General features: G+C 35.2%; 1 protein-coding gene across 1 annotated transcript in view; it reads left to right on the top strand.

Moving 5' to 3' along the window:
* The window catches only part of LOC101889189 (protein dachsous), a 472,944-nt gene that overhangs the window by 428,804 nt on the left and 24,955 nt on the right, over nt 1–19,185 (top strand). The window contains exons 9-11 of the mRNA XM_059121118.1: nt 10,143–11,358; nt 15,372–15,827; nt 15,953–16,325. Coding sequence (XP_058977101.1) covers nt 10,143–11,358; nt 15,372–15,827; nt 15,953–16,325 — 2,045 coding nt within the window. The remainder of the gene's footprint in view (nt 1–10,142; nt 11,359–15,371; nt 15,828–15,952; nt 16,326–19,185) is intronic.

The following is a 19,185-nucleotide window of genomic DNA, read 5'->3' as shown; positions in this document are numbered from 1 at the left end:
GTAAAATAGACCCTAACTTTTATGTAAGAAAATGGGAAAATTTCAATTAAAACGCGAATATTTTTAACCCCAGGCAAATCACAAATACATTAAAAGGTCACTCCTGACCATCAAATCGATGCTGATAGCCAAGAAATCGGATATATAGCAAAATAGGAACAATATATATGTAAAAGGAAGAGATCTTATTTATTCTGCTTATAAGTCAACAACCGCTGGGCCGATTTTCACAATTCCCCTCAATTCGGAATGGTCTCTGGATAAAATCTAAGAAAATCGCGGACAAATATACCAATACAAAAGTGAATATCTTTAGTCGATTTTTTCAATTTTTGTCATATTTTTTATGGCATACAATTTTTTCAGTTTGACTTACAATTTTGAATTGAAAATTTTCTAAATTTTTACACCCCCTTTGAGGGTATTATATGCATGTCGCAATTATCGCCCGATCTTCACGAAATTACATGGGGTAGCGTTAGGGTCATAATTAAAGCCTATTTTTCTTAAGATTTACATTTATGATTTCAAATGGACTAAAAAATTGAAATTTTTCTAATTTGTAATCCCTCTATAGGCCACAATTGAAAACTAATCGACACGGAATTTCACATGTTCGCTGTTGTTTTCATGACTTTTGGATTATATTTAACTATAAAACGGACCACAACTTTCGTGTGAAATTGTTTTGAATACTTAACAACACTACGGAGTCAAAAACCTAAACGAAACGAAACCTTACCAAATGGGTTTGGATATAAGGATACTTCGAACATATTGTAGTGTTGTAGGGTACCACATGGTCGGCCCCGCACGGCTATAGCCTTTGCTTACTTGTTTTTATGTATACTCATCAAAAAATCTACTACTACTTAAAATTGTTTCTTAAAAAATTATGAATTTATTGACTCTGGTCCCGAAGGACCTTCGAAAATTATTCTCCAAAAACGTAAGTCCGTTTTAAAAAAAAATATAAAAAAATAAAGTTGAAACCGTAAAGGTCCTTCAAAATCTAATCTTCTAAAATCCATGTTTATATCCTCAAAAGTCCTTTAAAATCAGTCTAAGAAAAGCAAATTTAAATGTCCAACAGAACTACAAAAATGTGTGTTCTTAGAACAAAAATAAACGTATATATCCTTAAAGATCCTCTGAACATTTGTAGCAAAAAAATCACATTTTCACGGATTCATAACACTAACACTTTTAAAGCCTAAATGAACCTTTACAAATGTTTTTAAGAAATTATTTATACAAAATATTCTTAAAAAATCCAAGTTCAAAACCCTGAAAGTTCATTCAAAAATATTCTTAAAAATTGCACGTTTTTAGCCTTAAATATCCTCCACGTTTTAAGCCATAAAGAATATATACAAATAAGCTCACATAAAAACACGCTTAAGCAAGAAAGTAAAAATATATTTTTTTATATCCAGATTTCCAAGTATAAATCCCTGAGTAACCTTTCAAAAAAATTTCCTAAAAATTACACGTATGGCCTTAAATATCCTCTAATACATATTATTCAGGTTCTTGGAGGATATTCACGTGCCAAACCATCAAGTATCTATATTAATATTCTCAACAAATCCACGTTTCAAACCCTAAATAACCTTTAAAATATATTTTTAAAAATTCATACTTTAACAATTATTTTCATAAAACCCACGCTTTAACCCAAAAAGTCCTTTCAAAAATCCAATTTTGAAGACATGAAGTTCCTTTCAAATATATTTTTAAAAATTTCACACTCTTAGCTTTGCATATGATCTAAATAATACTATTTAGGTTCTGTGACAATAATAACGTTTTACGCCCAAAAGGACCTATATAAATATCCTTCAAAAACTTACATTTATAACCATTTAAGTCCTTTGAAAAAATATTCCAAAAAATCTTATTTAAAGCCCTAAAGGTCCTTTCAAAAATTCACTTCAAAAATTCACGTTGACAGACCAAAATGCCCCCAAATAATATTAGAAGCTATAAAAATTCAAACGTTTGAAGTTCTTTAAAACTATTTGAAATTTAAACATTTAAAACTATTTGAAAAATCCACATTTATAGTCCCGTAAAAATTATTCAAAAAATCCACGGTTTAAATTCTGAAATTCCTTGAAAAGTAAAAAAAAAACAAAACTTTTTATTTACAGTACTTAAAAAAATATTTGAAAAAATCGAATTTTATGTTTCTTTAAAATTTCAAAAATTCATGTGTATATTTCTGCAATTCACCTAAAAATATTTTTAAACATCCCTTTTTTAAGGACCAAAAATATGGTTTTAAAAACGTTTATGGCTTTAAAGAAACAAGAAATCTTTTTTAGCGATCCAAGTAAAACGAATATTTCAAATATCCATGCTTTATAGCTCTGCTAATCTTTGAGACGGAATTCCAAAACAATCCACATTAACTGCTCTTTTAGATGTTGTGAAAATATATTTAAAAAAAATCCAAATTTATATCTCCGATAGACTTTATGAACATATTCTCGAAAATCCCTCATCTCACCATAATACCACTCCCACGAATTCCTTTATTTCAAGAACTTTCTTCTTTAATTTCCTTAAACATAAAAACAATTCACAAAAATAAGAAATCTCTTTTCTTTGGAATGTTAAAGAGCTATGACTTCCTTTTCCACCAAAAAAAAAAAAAAAAAAAAAAAAAAAACGCACACAAAAAACCCTCACAATCTCATCTCAAATTGTCTGTTGTCGTTTTAATCCTCCCCGAAAAAGAAGGCCCGAAATTAATAATGTACCTCACGTTTCAATTTCGCACATGTTTTGCATAGCTTCATAATTTACGTGGATTTCTGCCGTTTTTTGGCTTTTCTTGGCCCAAGCCCCACAACACCAACAACACAAACAACAACAGCCCTACGAAACTCTCTGACAAATAAATGAAAAATGTTAAATTATTTGTTGTTCAGTTGTTTTGTTGTTTCGTTGAGCTGTGTCTTGTGTTTCGTTCCATTGGTCATTGCCGCTTAACTACTAACTGTTTGCAAAGGATTTTTTCTCTTAAACAATTTTACAATACAAGGCACATCCAGCAGCAGCAACAACAATAACAACAACACAGACATTAAGAAAAAGCAGAAAAAATCTTTTTAATGCAATTAACTGCATTTTCAAGCAAAACATCCATTCAAACAAATGCTGCGGTTGTTGCACCGAGATCTCAACGTCTGATGCAGTCAGTGGCTGATGATGCGGCTGTTGTTGTTCTTTTTGCCTGGATACCAATTAAAAAACTGTTACATTTTATTGTCACAATTTAGCTGTTTTGTAGTTGGGCTGGCTGGCTGGCTGGCAGACGGACCTTTGCGATGATTGTCTGAAACGTTTGTATTCTGTCAACTCAACCGTTTGTACGTGCCGGGGCGACAATGCGTATTTGTATGCCCTCAGAAATCCTCTGCTCTCCCCATTCTTCCAGTCATATGCCGATTTTGTACGGATTTCCTTTCTCAGCTGAAAAAAAAAAAAAACAAAAAAAAAACATTGTCTGAAACCAAAACCTAGCAGGAAACAGCTCCGAATTAAACGTCTCAAAAACATAAAACAAATCAGTAGTCTCCGTAGCGGTAGTGACAATCCAGCAGAGGTAGCAAGTGAACCCTATATTGGTCATCGTTAAGAAACAAAAATACAATATTATTTTTATTTTTCTTTTTGTTTTTGCATTTAAGGTCGATTCGGTCGCTTTCTTTGAAGATGCATAACATTTTGTTTTATGTCAATGTTTTATTTTCCGTATTTTATAACATTTATTAAGTTTTGTTGTTGTTGTTGTTCCTGTAATTTTATAAGATGTTATTGTGAGTAAATTGCAGGAGACCTATTATATACTCAGCAGAGTCCTACTTATTCATAAGAAACCCATCAATGAACAATATAGCCAATTAATAAATCTGGCCACACAATTAAGCCTTGGCATTGTATAGAACTGTAAAATTTCAAATAACTTCTAACAGAGTTTTCGTCAATAAAATGCTGAGACCACAGTAATCCCACCTGGTAATGCTGGTTCAGATTCCGTATGGATTGTGTGAAATTATCCGAATTTGGTTTGAATTGCATTATCCGAAAGATTTCGTGTCATAACATATTATTTAGACAAGGCTTAGGGTTATAAGTCACGACTTTTATACCCTCCCTTATGCCCTCCTATACTGTTCTAATTTCAGATCCCCTAATGATGGTTCAGGTTCCGTGTGGATTGTGTGACTTTATCCGAATTTAATTCGAATTGCATTCTCCGAAAGATCCCTTGTCATAACATATTATTTACACAAGGCTCGGGGTTATAAGTCACGACTTGTATACCCTCCTTTATACCCTCCACTATACTGTTTCAATTTCCGATCCCTAAAAATTAATATTTGACGGCCTATAAAATATTTTTAACAGGATAATATTCCATGCCGATTCAAGCTATTGTTGGGGTCTAAGTTTGTTCAGCAAATTTTACTGTAAAAGGATAGTTTGTGTTTCCAGGAGGCAAAGAGCGAAATTTGCCTTTTGGAACAATTTCGGAGTGTCAATCGACATTAAATGATATTTTCAAGAGAAATGCATAAAAGTAGCTAAAATTTATTTCAGCCACATTTTCAACGGATTTTTTTTTTTTTTTTTTTTTTTTTTGTTAGATCATTTCCTAAAATGTCCTAAATATAAGGGGACCTCTGATTATTCTGTGTTAAAGACACATTTTTATACCTTAAACCATATACTTGGCAACAGAGGGTATATATCATTTGATCGAAATAACGATTTTAGACTCTAGGTCTCTTTGTACCAAATCCGTTTCAGCACATTAAGAGTCGATCTAGGGTTGTTTGTCCGTCCGTTCTTTTGTCTGGCTGGTGCGTAGGATAACACACGAAGGGAGTATCCGATTTGGTCCAAATTTCGTACATCGTAATATTTTTGTCAAACTTATATCGAATTCGGAGATGGGCAATATCGGTCCACTCCTTCTGGTACCTCCCCCACAAGAGATCGAAATTTTCAAAAAATACATTTTCTGCACCGAAAACGATAATCCGATTTTGCTCCAACATTGCAAATTCTAATATTTGCGTCAGTGCTAAGTCAGGTGTGAAAATGGACAATATCGGTCCACTCCATCAAGTACCTCCCCCACTAATGGTCAAAATTTTGAAAAATTACAACTCTCATAAAATGTGATGTAAGAATCCGATTGTCTTCAAATTTCACATATCCCAATATTTACATTAACCCAATGTCTGGTCTTAAGATGAAAGATATCGGTCCACTTCTTCTGGTACCTCCCCCACAAATGGCCGAAATTTAAAAAAAATATATATTTTTTTGCACAGAAAGAGAAACGATAATCCGATTTTGCCTCCCCCACAAAAGGTCGAAATTTTGAATATCGATTAAACTCATAAAACGCGAAATTAACATCGGATTCCATTTAGACTTGGCACATCTAAACATTCCTATTAACACAGGATCTGTTAAAAAAAAGCGATAGTGATCGGACCATTCCTTCTGATACCTTCCCCACAAAGAGTCAAAGTTTTTAATAAGCAAAACGTTTGGAAAATCCGAAATAAGCATCAGGTTCTTTTTATATTTCACACATCCCATTATTTCCACCAACAAAAGATCCATTGGGATATATCGGTCCACTCAATATTCCAATCAAAGTACGATGTGGTATAGAGAAGGGATAACACGGACGGAGTCACATTCAAACTCTCAAATTTAAATATTTCTATAAATCGGACCTCCGATCAATCCTTCTGGTACCTTTCCCATAAAGGGATACAATTTTGAATAATTAATACACCTTTCATAAAATGTGAATTAAGCATTCGATTTTCTTCAAATTTCACACATCCCAATACCTTTACTAACACAAGATCTGGTGTGAAGATCTTAAACATTGGTTAACTCCTTCTGGTACCTCTACCACAAAGGGGTTAACCAAAATGCTTAAAAATACGAAATAAGCGTATGATTTTTTCTTACTTCAATATTTCTGCTAACACAAGATCTGATGTGGTATTGTATGGTACCTCCCAAACAAAGGGTTAAAATCTTGAATTATCATAACTCTTATGAAATGTGAAAGAAGAGTTGGATTGTCCTAAAATTTCACATTTTCTATCCACCAGCTCTACTATATTATGGTACCTCCCCTATAAAGGGTTACATTTTTGAATACCCATAAACCTCAACACAAGATCTCATATAATATGTATTTACCTACGCGTTCTGATACCTAACCCGCTAGGGATCAATTATAATTAAATATGGGATATTTTTAGCTCTACTAATATGCGGAATTGTTCCTGTAATTTTTCAAATAATTTACTTCTTTTCGCAAATGTATTTTTTTCTTGAAACAAAATTGATATTGAAATCTAGATTTTTCTTATTGAATAAATTATTTTGGAGTCGAACTCCAGTGTCAGAATCTGGTTAATGATGGCTCAGATTTTGGCAATAATTTTCCCGTTTTCAATGAATGAACCTTCTTATCTTAAAATAAATTTTTAGGAACACCTTTTGATATTTCAAGTTTTTTTTTTTAAATTAAATAGTAACAAGTTTTCTATTTTTAAATATTGGCTGTGAGAGAAGAGGTTCCGAGATTGATTTTTTTTTTTTTTTTTTTTTTTTTGAAACTTATGAGTTTTATACAAAATATTTAAATCTTGGGAAATACCACCACAGTCTTCATGTAGGGTATGGGACTTGAAATTGAAACCAATAATTGATATTTATATGATCCACACATATTTGCGACATCTATTTTTTATTTATTAATTTGTTTTTTTTTTTTTTTTTTGTTCTACTGTGTTCTACAAACCTTACATTTCTTCACATACTCATTTATTTTCATGAATTTTATTTAAAATCAATTTCCCTCTCCTTCCTTTGAACCTCATCGCAAACTTCCATATAATTTAAAAAATAATTATTTTTTGTTATTATTATTGTTGTCATCGTTTTGTGAGAACATCATCTCATTAAGCTTTAAATTGGATAATATAATTTGCAATAATAATTTAAAACGAAAAAAAAACAAACAACAATCGGCATTACAATAAAGTATTTAAATTACTACTCTTTATTGCCAAAATATAATGACCGGCTAAACGGTGCCGGCAATTATAATCAGACCAAAAGAGGAAAAGAAATGCCAACAAGAAATATTAATTTAAAATTTATAAATGGAATGGACATCTCGTATTTTCGACCATAAATGTGGTGGCAATTTTGGATAAAGATGAATGTATGGAAGGAAGGGGAAAGGGAATTATATTTGGATTGGATAAAATGAGAATTAGGATGGAGAATTTGTAATAAGAAAAGTTTAGATTAAATACAAAAGGGAATTATGTTTGTATGGGATGAAATAATAATTCCTATTGGATTATTTTAAATGGAAGGGGGGTTTATTAAAGGGATTATAGAACAATTAATTTAAATTAAATTATTATTTTATATTTATTTATATTATTAATTATATTTATATTACATACAGGGTTGAGATAAAAAAAACTGCAAAAAAGTCAAACGCCATAATTTTTACATTTTCTATATCCTCCACTCTATTATGGAGGGTGGAGCATTTTTGTCATTAACTTTAACATTCTGTTTGTAACTCATCGAAATACTCATGTCAGACCCAACAAAGCAACATAAACATATTTTTGATCAGCGTAAAATTCGAAGTCGATTTAGCGATGTCCGTCTGTCTGTTGTAATCACGAACGAGTCTTTCGAACGAATTGAGATAGAATGCTAAAATTTTGCACACATGTTTATTTTGCCATTATGCGGGTTAAGTTCGTAAATGGACCATGTAGGTCCACGTTTTCATATAGCCCCCATATAACGGTACCTCACGATATTCGGTATTTTGGCGACATTATTGACCGAAATTGTTCCAAATTTGCTATTTGAAGTTCAAAATGGATAGTACCGCCTAAGCCAGAAAATTGTCTATGTATATTCACGTCTTCGTATAGCCCCCATATAACGGTACCTCCCTATATTCGGTTTTTGATGATTTTAGCGACATTATTTATCCGAATTGTTTCAAATTTGGTATTTGAAGTTCGTAATGGATACTACAGTCTGTGACAGAAAATTTTCTATACAGGTCGAGGTCTTCGTATAGGCCCCATATATACTACCTCCGTACATTTGGTATTTTGACGATTTTAGGTACAATACTCACCGAAATTGTTTGAGATGTCGTATTTGAAGTTCGTAATGGATGCTACAGCCTGTGACAGAAAATTGTCTATGCAGGTCCACATCTTCGTATAGCTCCGATATAACCGTATCTCCCTATATACGGTATTTTGATTATTATAGCTACATTATTCACCGTTTATTTCAAGTTACGAATTTGAATATGGTAATGGCTTATGACAAACAATACCTATGTAGGTTCACGTTGTAGAAAACCCAATATAACGTCTATAATCGGTATTCTTAAGATTTTAACAGAGTTTTTAACGGATTTTTTATTTGAAAATTTCCAAATTCGTTGCAACTGGTGGAAGGTATTCAATCTCGGAAATAGCCTCATATTTTAGAATATGTTTAGATTTGTTCGAATTAGTCACCTTTGATACGAATTATGGCCTTCAAACCGCCAATGAAACCAACACACGCTGCCCGATTGTTGCTCTGCGGTATTTTGGCCCATTCCCGGCGAAGCGCTTACTTGAGGTGATCGACACTTTGATTTGGTATTTGTTATTTTTTAGTGCCATCCTGGCTTTCCAAAATACTCCAGACACAATAGTCCAACGGATTGGTATCCGGAGATTTTGGTGGCCATTGTGCGCTAGAAATAAAGTGAGGAACCTCATTTTGTAACCATTCTTGGGTGGCGCGTCCTGAGTGCGATGGTGCTGAGTCCTCTTGAAATGTCAAAGGTCGGTGGTCAAAATGTTTGCGTGCCCAACGCTTTAGTACACCCTCCAGAATATTTTCGCGATAATATTTGGCATTTATTCTGATGCCACGATCGATTAATACGAGCGGAGAGCGACCATCGGCTGTTATGGCAACCCACACCATCATCATTGTGCACTGTAAATGAAGCGAGGAACCTCAGTTTGTAACCATTATTGGGTGGCGCGTGCTGAGTGCGATGGTGCTGAGTCCTGTTGGAATGGTCTTCCGCCAAAATGTTCACGTGCCCAAGGCTTTCATACACCCTCCAGAATATTTTCGAGATAATATTCGACATTTATTCCGTCGATTAATACGAGCGGAGAGCGACCATCGGTTGTTATGGCGGCCCACACCATCACCATAGCCGGTGCTTGAGTTCTGGTGGCCAACCGAAGGTGCAAATTTTCAGCTGACCTCTTTGGCAAGTAAACATGATCAATTCGTTTATTTACAAACTGCTGGACAACGAATGTTTTCTCATCGGAAAAACCCAAATTGGGCAGTTCACCACTTTCGGCCAAGCGAAGCAACTCGTTAGCTCTTTTGAGTCTATTTTCTTTCTGTTGCGGTGTAAGTTCTTGCACTTTTTGGAATTTCAATGATTTTACCCCGAGCTCATTTATCAATATTTGCCGAATGGAATATTGCGATACGTTCTGCTGACGAGCCACTTTTCGGCCACTGCGACGCGGGTTTCGATCAAGTCGCTTCTTTACTTTTCAAACCATACCTGCTGATGTTCCTGTTTTCCTCTGTCAACTTCCTTGACATCGGGCTACGCTACCAGTATCACGGTAACGAGCGATGGTACGAGACACAAAAGATTTATTCACATTCAAATGCTAGGGTGCTCTAGCAGTAGGCACTTGTGGTTTTCCAGCCAAATATAAAGATATCACACTATCACGCTTGAATTCCATCACGAATAACTTTTTTTCTGGAAAACTCTCACCAAAATGCTTTTGTTGGCTTGTAAACAATATAATGAGCTGTCAGTGGAATAGTTTTAAGAGCTGTCGGACGAGTGGTTTAGAAGTGAAAGCAGTCTGAAGTTGGTTGCAGTTTTTTCATCGCAATCTGTACTTATATTATTTATTATGTTTATGTTACTTATAAATAAAATTAAATAAATAAATTAATTTAATTCTAATAACTAATATTTATCTTTGTTCTTTTTTCAGGTCCCTGAAAACGCCGCCATTGGCCATGTAGTTGGCTATGTAGATGGCACAGATGGTAGTAAGCGGAACATGATATTCAACGAAGACAATCTTTATATAACCTATACCGTGACAGCGGTCTCCAAAGATTTCATAGAGGGAGCTTTTGACATAGATCGCCATACGGGGTCATTAGTTGTGGCTCGACAACTGGATCGTGAAGAACAATCCGAATTTCGTCTAGAGGTGCGAGCTCTCGACACCAGTGCCAGCAACAATCCCCACAGTAGTGCCATTGCTGTGAAAATCGAAATAACCGATGTCAATGATAATGCACCCATATGGACTGAAGACCCAATTCGAATACAAACCAGCGAATCGACAGCCCAGGGCTCGGTGCTATATAATTTCACTGCCACAGATATGGATACAGGGTTGAATGGACGTCTGCAATATAAATTACTTAAATACAGTCCAAAGAGTATAAACTTAGGAGGGGATGGCAATCCAGTGTCTCCCATGGAACAACCCGATCTTTTTATGGTAGACATACTAACGGGAGGCCTAACCCTGATGGGTCCATTGGACTATGAAACCATCAAGGAATACATACTCATTGTTCAGGCCTATGATTTGCCAGAGAATAAAAGTGAACGGCTGCATAGCACAGTGACAGCTGTCGTAGAAGTCTTAGATGAAAATGACAATGAACCGGAATTTGTTATACCCTCAGTGCAAAAGGAGAATCGTAATCGTTATGGAGTGATAAGTAAACAAGAAATACCCTCAGCTGTTATAACCATAACGGACAGCAAACGTATTGGGGATCAGTTGCTACAAATTGTGGCCACCGATAAAGATTCCAACAATAATGGTCGGGTCTCATATGCCATTGAGAATGGCAATGAGTTGGGTTACTTTCGCCTGAACTCGGAATCGGGGTCCTTGGATCTTGTCAAGACTCTACCACCCTTAAGTTCGTCGAGTAATTCCGATAATCGTTTGCCTGTAACAACTTTGAATCGTAATAAATTCGAGTTGTTGGTAAAGGCCCAAGATCATGGTGATTTGGAAAAGAAATCATCGCGAATGAAATTGGAGATTCTGATACGTGGCACCAAATCAAATCCACCACGGTTTACTCAGTCCATGTATTATGCAAATATTTCGGAAAACTCACCAGCTGGAAGCTTTGTGCTGCAAGTTACGGCAAAGTCGCTAAATGGTGGGGAAAATGGTAAGTGAATATTTTTTAATGTTTTTAAATAAAAATATTTGAAATTTTTATGGAAGAAGGTAAATTAAATGACTCAAAAATAATTTTGAAATACGGTAGGAATTTATCTTGGGAATGGAAATTGGAAAAACTCTTGCTTAAAGGATACATTAAATTCGAGCTAAATTTGTTTTCTTTTGTGTGCTAGATATAAATCTGTGCAATAAAAAAAGAGCTCAATTTAAATTTTCTTTTCTTTTGGGATGAATGTCCTTGGAGAATATGTCAGGATTTAAATGGAATGTTTCACCATGCATTGGAATTTTTAGTTAGAGCATGATTTTTTGTGGAGACAATGTAGTGTTAGGAAATATAGTCTTATATATCACGTTTACAGACCAATTGAGCGAACATCTTGCCATTCTTCAGTATGAGCTTATTTCTGACGCCATCGGAGAATTTTAGATGTTTGAGGATATTTTTGAATGTTTCACAAATTAAAATCGTCAATTTCTAAATTAAATTCTTAAAGATCTATCAAGGTAAGAGACGTGAATTTTTAATAACATTTTTAAGGGTTATAAGAGCTGGAAGAGTAGATTTTTTCATGTATTTTTAAATGCCTATCCGAACTAGAATCTTGGAATTTTTATGAATGTTTTTTTTTTTTTTCAAGAATTAAAGAAGGCTTCGTTGCATCTTTTCAAGGACATTTTTAAAGATGGTAGATTTTTAAAAATATTTCAGGATTCTTAAGAGAATATTTGGGACATATTTATATTTTCTTGGGCATATTTTTTGTTTTACTTATGGTCAGAATAGCAGCCTATTGCTTTTAGAGATGATCGCATTATACTTGGGAGGTCGAAATGGATCAAAAACTGAAAAATGTCATTATTTGCCGTTGCTCTAGAGGTGGCATTTATAGACCAATCAACGCGGAAGTTGGCATGGAGCTAGTGCTTAGGGCTGAGCAGAAGTCCTCCATCGGGTAATGTTTATTGGGTGAAAAGTACCATAACCTGGACCTGATTTTGCAGCCATTATAAAGGTTACAAATGGAAAACAAAGGACACGAAATCTCGTATGAAGTGAAAGTTTAGAACAGCGAGAATGATGGACCACTACTTGGACCACTTCTCGCAAAATATTTAGGGGTTCAAATGAATCAAAAACAGAAAAATTTTCCTAATCACACAATTGAAACCAATTGGAGCACGGATTTTTGCATGAGAAAAGAGTTAAGTACAGGGAAAAAGTCTAGCATTTTGGATGACCATTGAATTATATTTAGCTGCAAAATGGATCACAACCACTAACAGCACGACGGAGTGCGTAAATATCGGGCATATGTCCCTGGTCAAAAAGCTAAAGATATCATCTAAGCAGTGCTCTATGACATAATTTCAAAAGCGAAATCTTCCAAAATAGATTTGGGCATAAAGGGGGCTTCTGCCATATTTTAGTATTGTAGGGTATCACATGGTCGACACGACCCCCACGACATAGCCAGCTTATTTCAAGGGATAATTTTTAAAGAATTATTAGACCAATCAACGAATATTTTTCCCGGATATTTTCTAAGTATATTTTCACAAGGATTATCAGAGGTATAACCATATCCGGAGCTGAAACATTGTATTTTTATAAATACAAGGATGACCAAAAGACTAGTCAACGTCAGTCATTCTGCTACCTTTTTTCAAGGACTATTGATTTTCGAGGAAGTTTTGATGGAGGCTATTAAAAAAGTCAACGTGTATTTTTATACCCTCAGCCATATGGCCAAAACGTGCCTTATCGAAATAACGGATTTAGACCCTAGATCTCTTTGGAGCAAATCCGTTTCAGGACATTTGGAGTCGATCAAGCGATGTCCCTCCGTTCGTCTGTCTGACTGGCTTGGGCGCACGATAACTCTCGAAGGGAGTATCCGATTTGGCCCAAACCTGCATCGGTGCATGGTAATATTATTGTAAAACATAGATAGAGTTCGGAGAAGGGCACTCTCCCCCACAAAGGTGGAAATTTTCAAAGAAATTATTTTTCTGCACAGAAAGATAATGCACGCTGCGACTTTGCTCCAACATTTCACATCCTAATATTTGTATTAATGCTAGGTAAGGTGAGAAAGTGGGCAATATCGGTCCACCCCATCAAATACCTCCCGCCAAAAAGGTCAAAGTTGGGAATAATAATTCTTATAAAATGTGTTCTCAAATTATACTTCTAAAAACTTTGAATATTCAAGAAGCTTAACACAATATTTGTTATAAAGATGGTAGAGATCGGACTATTTCTTCTGGTACCACCTCCACAAAGAGTCAAAGTTTTGAATAACCAAAACGATTATAAAATCCGAAATAAGCATCCGGTACTCTTCATATTTTACACATCCCATTATTTCTACTAACACAAGATGTTTTGTGAAAATGGAATATATCGGTCCACTCTTTCTGGTACCTACCCCACAAAGGTCAACGTCAAAATTTTGAATGTTCATGAACCTAAATTAACTCGAAATTAACATCCGACTCGTTTCAGACCTCATAAATAACAATATTCCCTTCAACACATGATATGTTATAAAGGTGGCACAGGTCGGACCATTTCTTCTGGTATCTCCCCCCACAGGGTTCAAGATTTTGAAAAACAAAACGCTCAAGATTTGTTGCAAAGATGGTATGTCTCTGGGAACCCCTTCTGGTACCTCACCCACAAAGGGTCACAATTATCAATACTCTTATCAAGTCAGCTATTCTTTCCAACTTGCTTTATCTAAATACTACTCTCAACCAGAAATATGAGATGAATATGAAATTTATGCCTTCGTATGAAATTGGATATAAATGTTCGATTTTCTTTTAATTTTGCCGATACCAATATTTTATTTGTATTAGGTGAAGTATGACAAGTAAAAAAGGAGTAAGTTCAGCCGGATTGAACGTTCAATAACCTTCAACATTTGGAAGAAATTTGGAAATTTTCAAAAAAAAAAAAAAATACGTTGAAAAATAGGCTTAATATCATAAAAATAACGAATATAGGGATTTACCTTTATATTGGGGTTTGTACGAAGACGTGGACCTGCATAGTCAAGTTGTTACCTAATAGTATAGCTATATGGGGCCTATACGAGAACGTGGACCTGCATAGACAATTTTCTGTCACAGATTGTAGTACCCATAACGAACTACAAAACAAAACAATTTCGGTGAATAATGTCGCTAAAGTCATCCAAAGACCGAATGTGGGGAAGAACCATTATTTGGGGGCTATACGGAAGCGTAGACCTGCATAATCAATTGTCTGTTATAGATTCCAGTATCCATTAGGAACTTCAAATACGAAATTTGAAACAATTCCGGTGAAGAATGCCGCTAAAATCGTCAAAATACAGAATATATGGAAGTACCATTATATGGAGGCAGACTTAAGGACATCGCTAAATCGATATAGAATTTTATGCTAATCAAGAATATATATACTTTGTAGGGTCTAAAATGTAAATTTCGGTCTAAAATGTATAAACGGAATGACGAACTTAAGATACCCTCCTTACTATAGTGAAGGGTACTATGGCTGAGGGTAAACATCTGTCGGCAAAATCGAATATTTAAACCGCTGGTCTAGATAAACAATCTTCTTCTCTTTTATGAGGCAAACATCTATCTATTCGATCAAAAAAATAATTATTATTCCCATAGAAATAAAACAAACTTTCCAAAAAAAAGAGCTTCCAGAACTCATGTCTTGTCCATCAAAATGTCAACATCTGCATAACTGCTATCCATCTAAAAAGTCAACAAACCCAACAAAAAGATATGAAACAATGAAGAAAAAAATTGTCACGTCTTAACATTTTTACCTTCTTCCTTTAGTTCGACACCAAAAAATACCGTTCCGAGCTCTATTAAAGGCTAGAGCGTTAAATAACAATTAACGGTTTCTTATAGCCACCACCATTCACCCTTTCATTCATTCGTTGGTTTGTCACCTCTTCTTCGATTCTTCTCTTCCATTTTTTTCTATAGCAAATCTCACCTATGAGATACCAACAGGTGTCGCCGATAATCATTTTCATGTTGACACCCAACGTGGCATTGTCACAACACGCGGCCAATTTGATCGTGAAACAAAAGCTTCATACATTTTGCCAATTTATGTTTACGATGCCAAGCGTTTAAATGCCAATCTAATGACAGCTGCAGCCGGCATTGGAGGAACAACAGCAGCAGGAGCAGCAGCCGTTGCTCGTCGCCAGCAACGTTCATCGGTGAATGAGGCGGCAACGGCACAAAATGGCCAATTTGATGTTGCCACTTTGCATATAACCATAACTGACGTTAATGATCATGCACCGGAATTTAGACCGGGCTCATGTTATGGTCTATCGGTGCCGGAAAACAGTGATTTGGCGGTAATACACACAATTGTGGCCGACGATTTGGATGAGGGAGCCAACGGGGAGATTGTGTATAGCATTATTGGTAAGTGTTTGATGGCTGAAACTAAGTTGTTGTTGATTAAATTGAAAATAAATTTTTTATGGTTGATAATGTCATTTAATTTATCTTTTTTCTTCTCCCTCCCTTCTTTCTTCTCTGAACAACAGGTGGCAACACTGGCAATAAATTCAGCCTTGATATGCACACCGGCGAACTGACAGCTCGCCCCTTGGATCGTGAACAACAATCTCGTTATATTCTCCAAATCCAAGCCACCGATCGCGGTTCCCCGCTCAGCTATCAGGGCCACTGCAACATCACCGTTCTGGTGGAGGATCAGAACGATAATGACCCCCATTTCGAACAGGCCAAGTATGTGACAAGTGTCGCCGAAGATGTGTCGGTGAGTACAAGTGTGTTGCGCATCAAGGCCAGCGATGATGATTTGGGTATTAATGCCCGCCTGCTGTACACCCTGGCGAATGAGACACAGTGGCAGTTTGCCATCGATAATAAAAGTGGTGTCATCACCACCGTGGGGTAAGTTGTAAATTGTTTTATTTTTTTATTTTATAGTTTTTAATTGAATAATGGTTAGGGTTTAAGTGTGAAAATTAAGTGCGGAACTTTCGTAACATTGAATTTTTTTAACTACAAAAATATGTAGTGGATATCTATATACCTTAAACCTCATGGCTACTAAGGGGGTATATCATTTGATAGACCAAAATGGTCGTTATCGGTATTTTTGGACCAAATTCATTCATTCATTCATTATTATCGGAACTAAGCCATGCAGGAAAAGGAACAATAATGGTGCCTACAAAAAATTATAAATTATTGCAACTCGCATGAAATAAGAAATAGTTTCCAAAATCTCTTCAAATTACGAAAATCCCAATATTTTCAATATCTCAATATTTCATTTATTTCTCTTTTTGAAAATATTTAAATTCGATAAGATGGGGACCGACCAGCTTTCTTTAAAACACCTCCTGATCAAGCATATATTTTTTGTTTTTTTTTTTTGAGATATATGTCAACTTTCTAGCCAAGAATCGTGGATTCTCCTAAAATAATTGTCAATTGAAAAAAACTGTAAACGGTTTTCTTCAATCAAAAATCATGAAATAGAAATTATATTTGAAAGCCTTCAAGGACTACCAAACACAAATGTTTTTTTTTTTTTTTTGCATTCGTCTCAAGGCTTCCAATTGGAAAGTCGGAAATGTAAAAAAAATCTAAAATTCTTTGAAGAGCTCTACATCAAAAATTGTAAATTGAAACAATTTTTTAAAATGTTTTCAATGTCTTCCCCGGTTGCTCCAATTGTGGACTTTTTAAGACAATATCGTCAGATCGCGTTGCAAAAAAAAAAAATATTTGTTTATAGCTTTAAGGACCTGCATATGAAAAATTGGAGATCAAAAAAACTTTACTTTTGTCAAAAAAAAAAAAAAAAAAAAAATTAAAAAAAGGACAAAAGTCCGACAGGTCGTCCACATGATACACAACTATGCATATTTACCAGAGCTAGCCATAACAATGGTAATGGGGAAATTATGTGAAGTAGAATATACCCACTATGAAAAAATCTGCAACAAAGTCAAACGGAAATAGCATCAAATTTTAGAATAAGTTTAGATTTGTTCGAATTGGTCAGCTTTGTCACGAATTATGACCTTCAAACGGCCAATAAAACCCTTCACAAGCTGCCCGAATGTTGCTCTGCGGTATTTTGTCCCATTCCCGGCGAAGCACTTGCTTGAGGTGATCGACACTTTGGTAATTTTCAGTGCCAACCTTGCTTTCCAAAATACTCCAGACACAATAGTCCAACGGAATTGTATCCGGAGATTTTGGTGGTATCCTCATTTTGTAACCATTCTTGGGTGGCGCGTGCTAAGTGCGATGGTGCTGAGTCCTGTTAGAATTTCCAAGGTCTGCGGCCAAAATGTTTGCGTGCCCAAGCCTCGAGAATATTTTCGCGATAATATTCGACATTTATTCTGATGCAACGGTCGATTAAAACGAGCGGAGAGCGACCATTGGCTGTTATGGCGGACCATCTCATTACCATGGCAAGAAAACAGGATCATTTTGTTTGCCTTTGTTTAAAAACTGCTGGACAACGAATTTTTTTCTCATCGGAGAAACCCAAATTCGGTAGTTCACCACTTTCGGCCAAGCGAAGCAACTCTTTAGCTATTTCGAGTCTATTTCCTTTGCACTTTTTGGAATTTCAAAGGCTTTACCCCGAGCTCATTTTTCAATATTTGCCGAATGGAATAGTGCAATATGTTCAGGCCACTGCGACGTGGGTTTTGATCAAATCGCTTCTTTAATTTTCGAACCATTTCTGCTGATGTTGCTGTTTTCTTGCGTCCACTTCCTTGACATCCGGCTACGCTACCACTATCACGGTAACGAGCAATGGTACGAGACACAAAATATTTATTCACATTTAAATGCTGGAGTGCTCTAACGATAGCCACTTGTGGTTTTCCAGCCAAATATAAAAAAATCACAATATCACGCTTGAATTCCATCACGAAAAACTTTGTTCTGGAAAACTCTCACCAAAATGCTATTGTACGCTTGTAAACAATATAATGAGCTGTCACTGGAATAATGTTAACAGCTGTCGGACAAGTGGCTTGGAAATGACTGCAGTCTGAAGTCGGTTGCAGTTTTTTCATCTCACGATGTATGTGGGACCTACTTTTAAATTTGGACCGATTATCACCAATTTCAACAAGGTTCCTCCTTGGGCTCCTTGGGATCTGTGGAAATTTCATTTCAATTGGGCATGGATGCATAAAACGACTTAGAATGTAATTTAATGGACATAATCAAAAGGTTTATATGGTTTAAAAAAAGGTTTATTTTGTTTCCTTCAGAATGTTACTAAATATATTTTATTGAACATAGATATAGAAAAATTACGCAAAATTCTGCCTATGAACACACTCAGTTTACAAAATAAAGTAAACCTTAACTACCCAAAAAATCAATAGTGAAGAGGTTGCCAAAGAACCAACTTAAGCATCTGAATATTTTGCACACAGCTGACAGCCGTAGTCCTTGTACTCATCTTGTGGTAGGTGAAGTGCCCTAAAGGTTTAAACAAATTATCTCAGTTGAGATGTGGCAATTTTTAGTGTCTCTTCTTCTTTGGAATAGCATTTTCGCAAAGGGTATAATTTTTTTTTATTAATACACAACCTACGCAATATTATTTCGATGTTGATCTTTGAGACGTTTTGTTTGCTTGTTCTTCGTTTTTTTTGATGTCAAGAGATTCCTATGCAGACACTGACGTCTCAGTTGATGCTGTTGTTTGTTTTTATTTTTTTGATATGCAATATTTAAAAAAAGAGAACTTAAAAATGATACCTAC

This window comes from Musca domestica, unplaced genomic scaffold (genome assembly GCF_030504385.1).
Source record: "Musca domestica strain aabys unplaced genomic scaffold, Musca_domestica.polishedcontigs.V.1.1 19, whole genome shotgun sequence".
Taxonomy (NCBI): domain Eukaryota; kingdom Metazoa; phylum Arthropoda; class Insecta; order Diptera; family Muscidae; genus Musca; species Musca domestica.
This window is presented reverse-complemented; position numbering and strand designations above follow the sequence as displayed.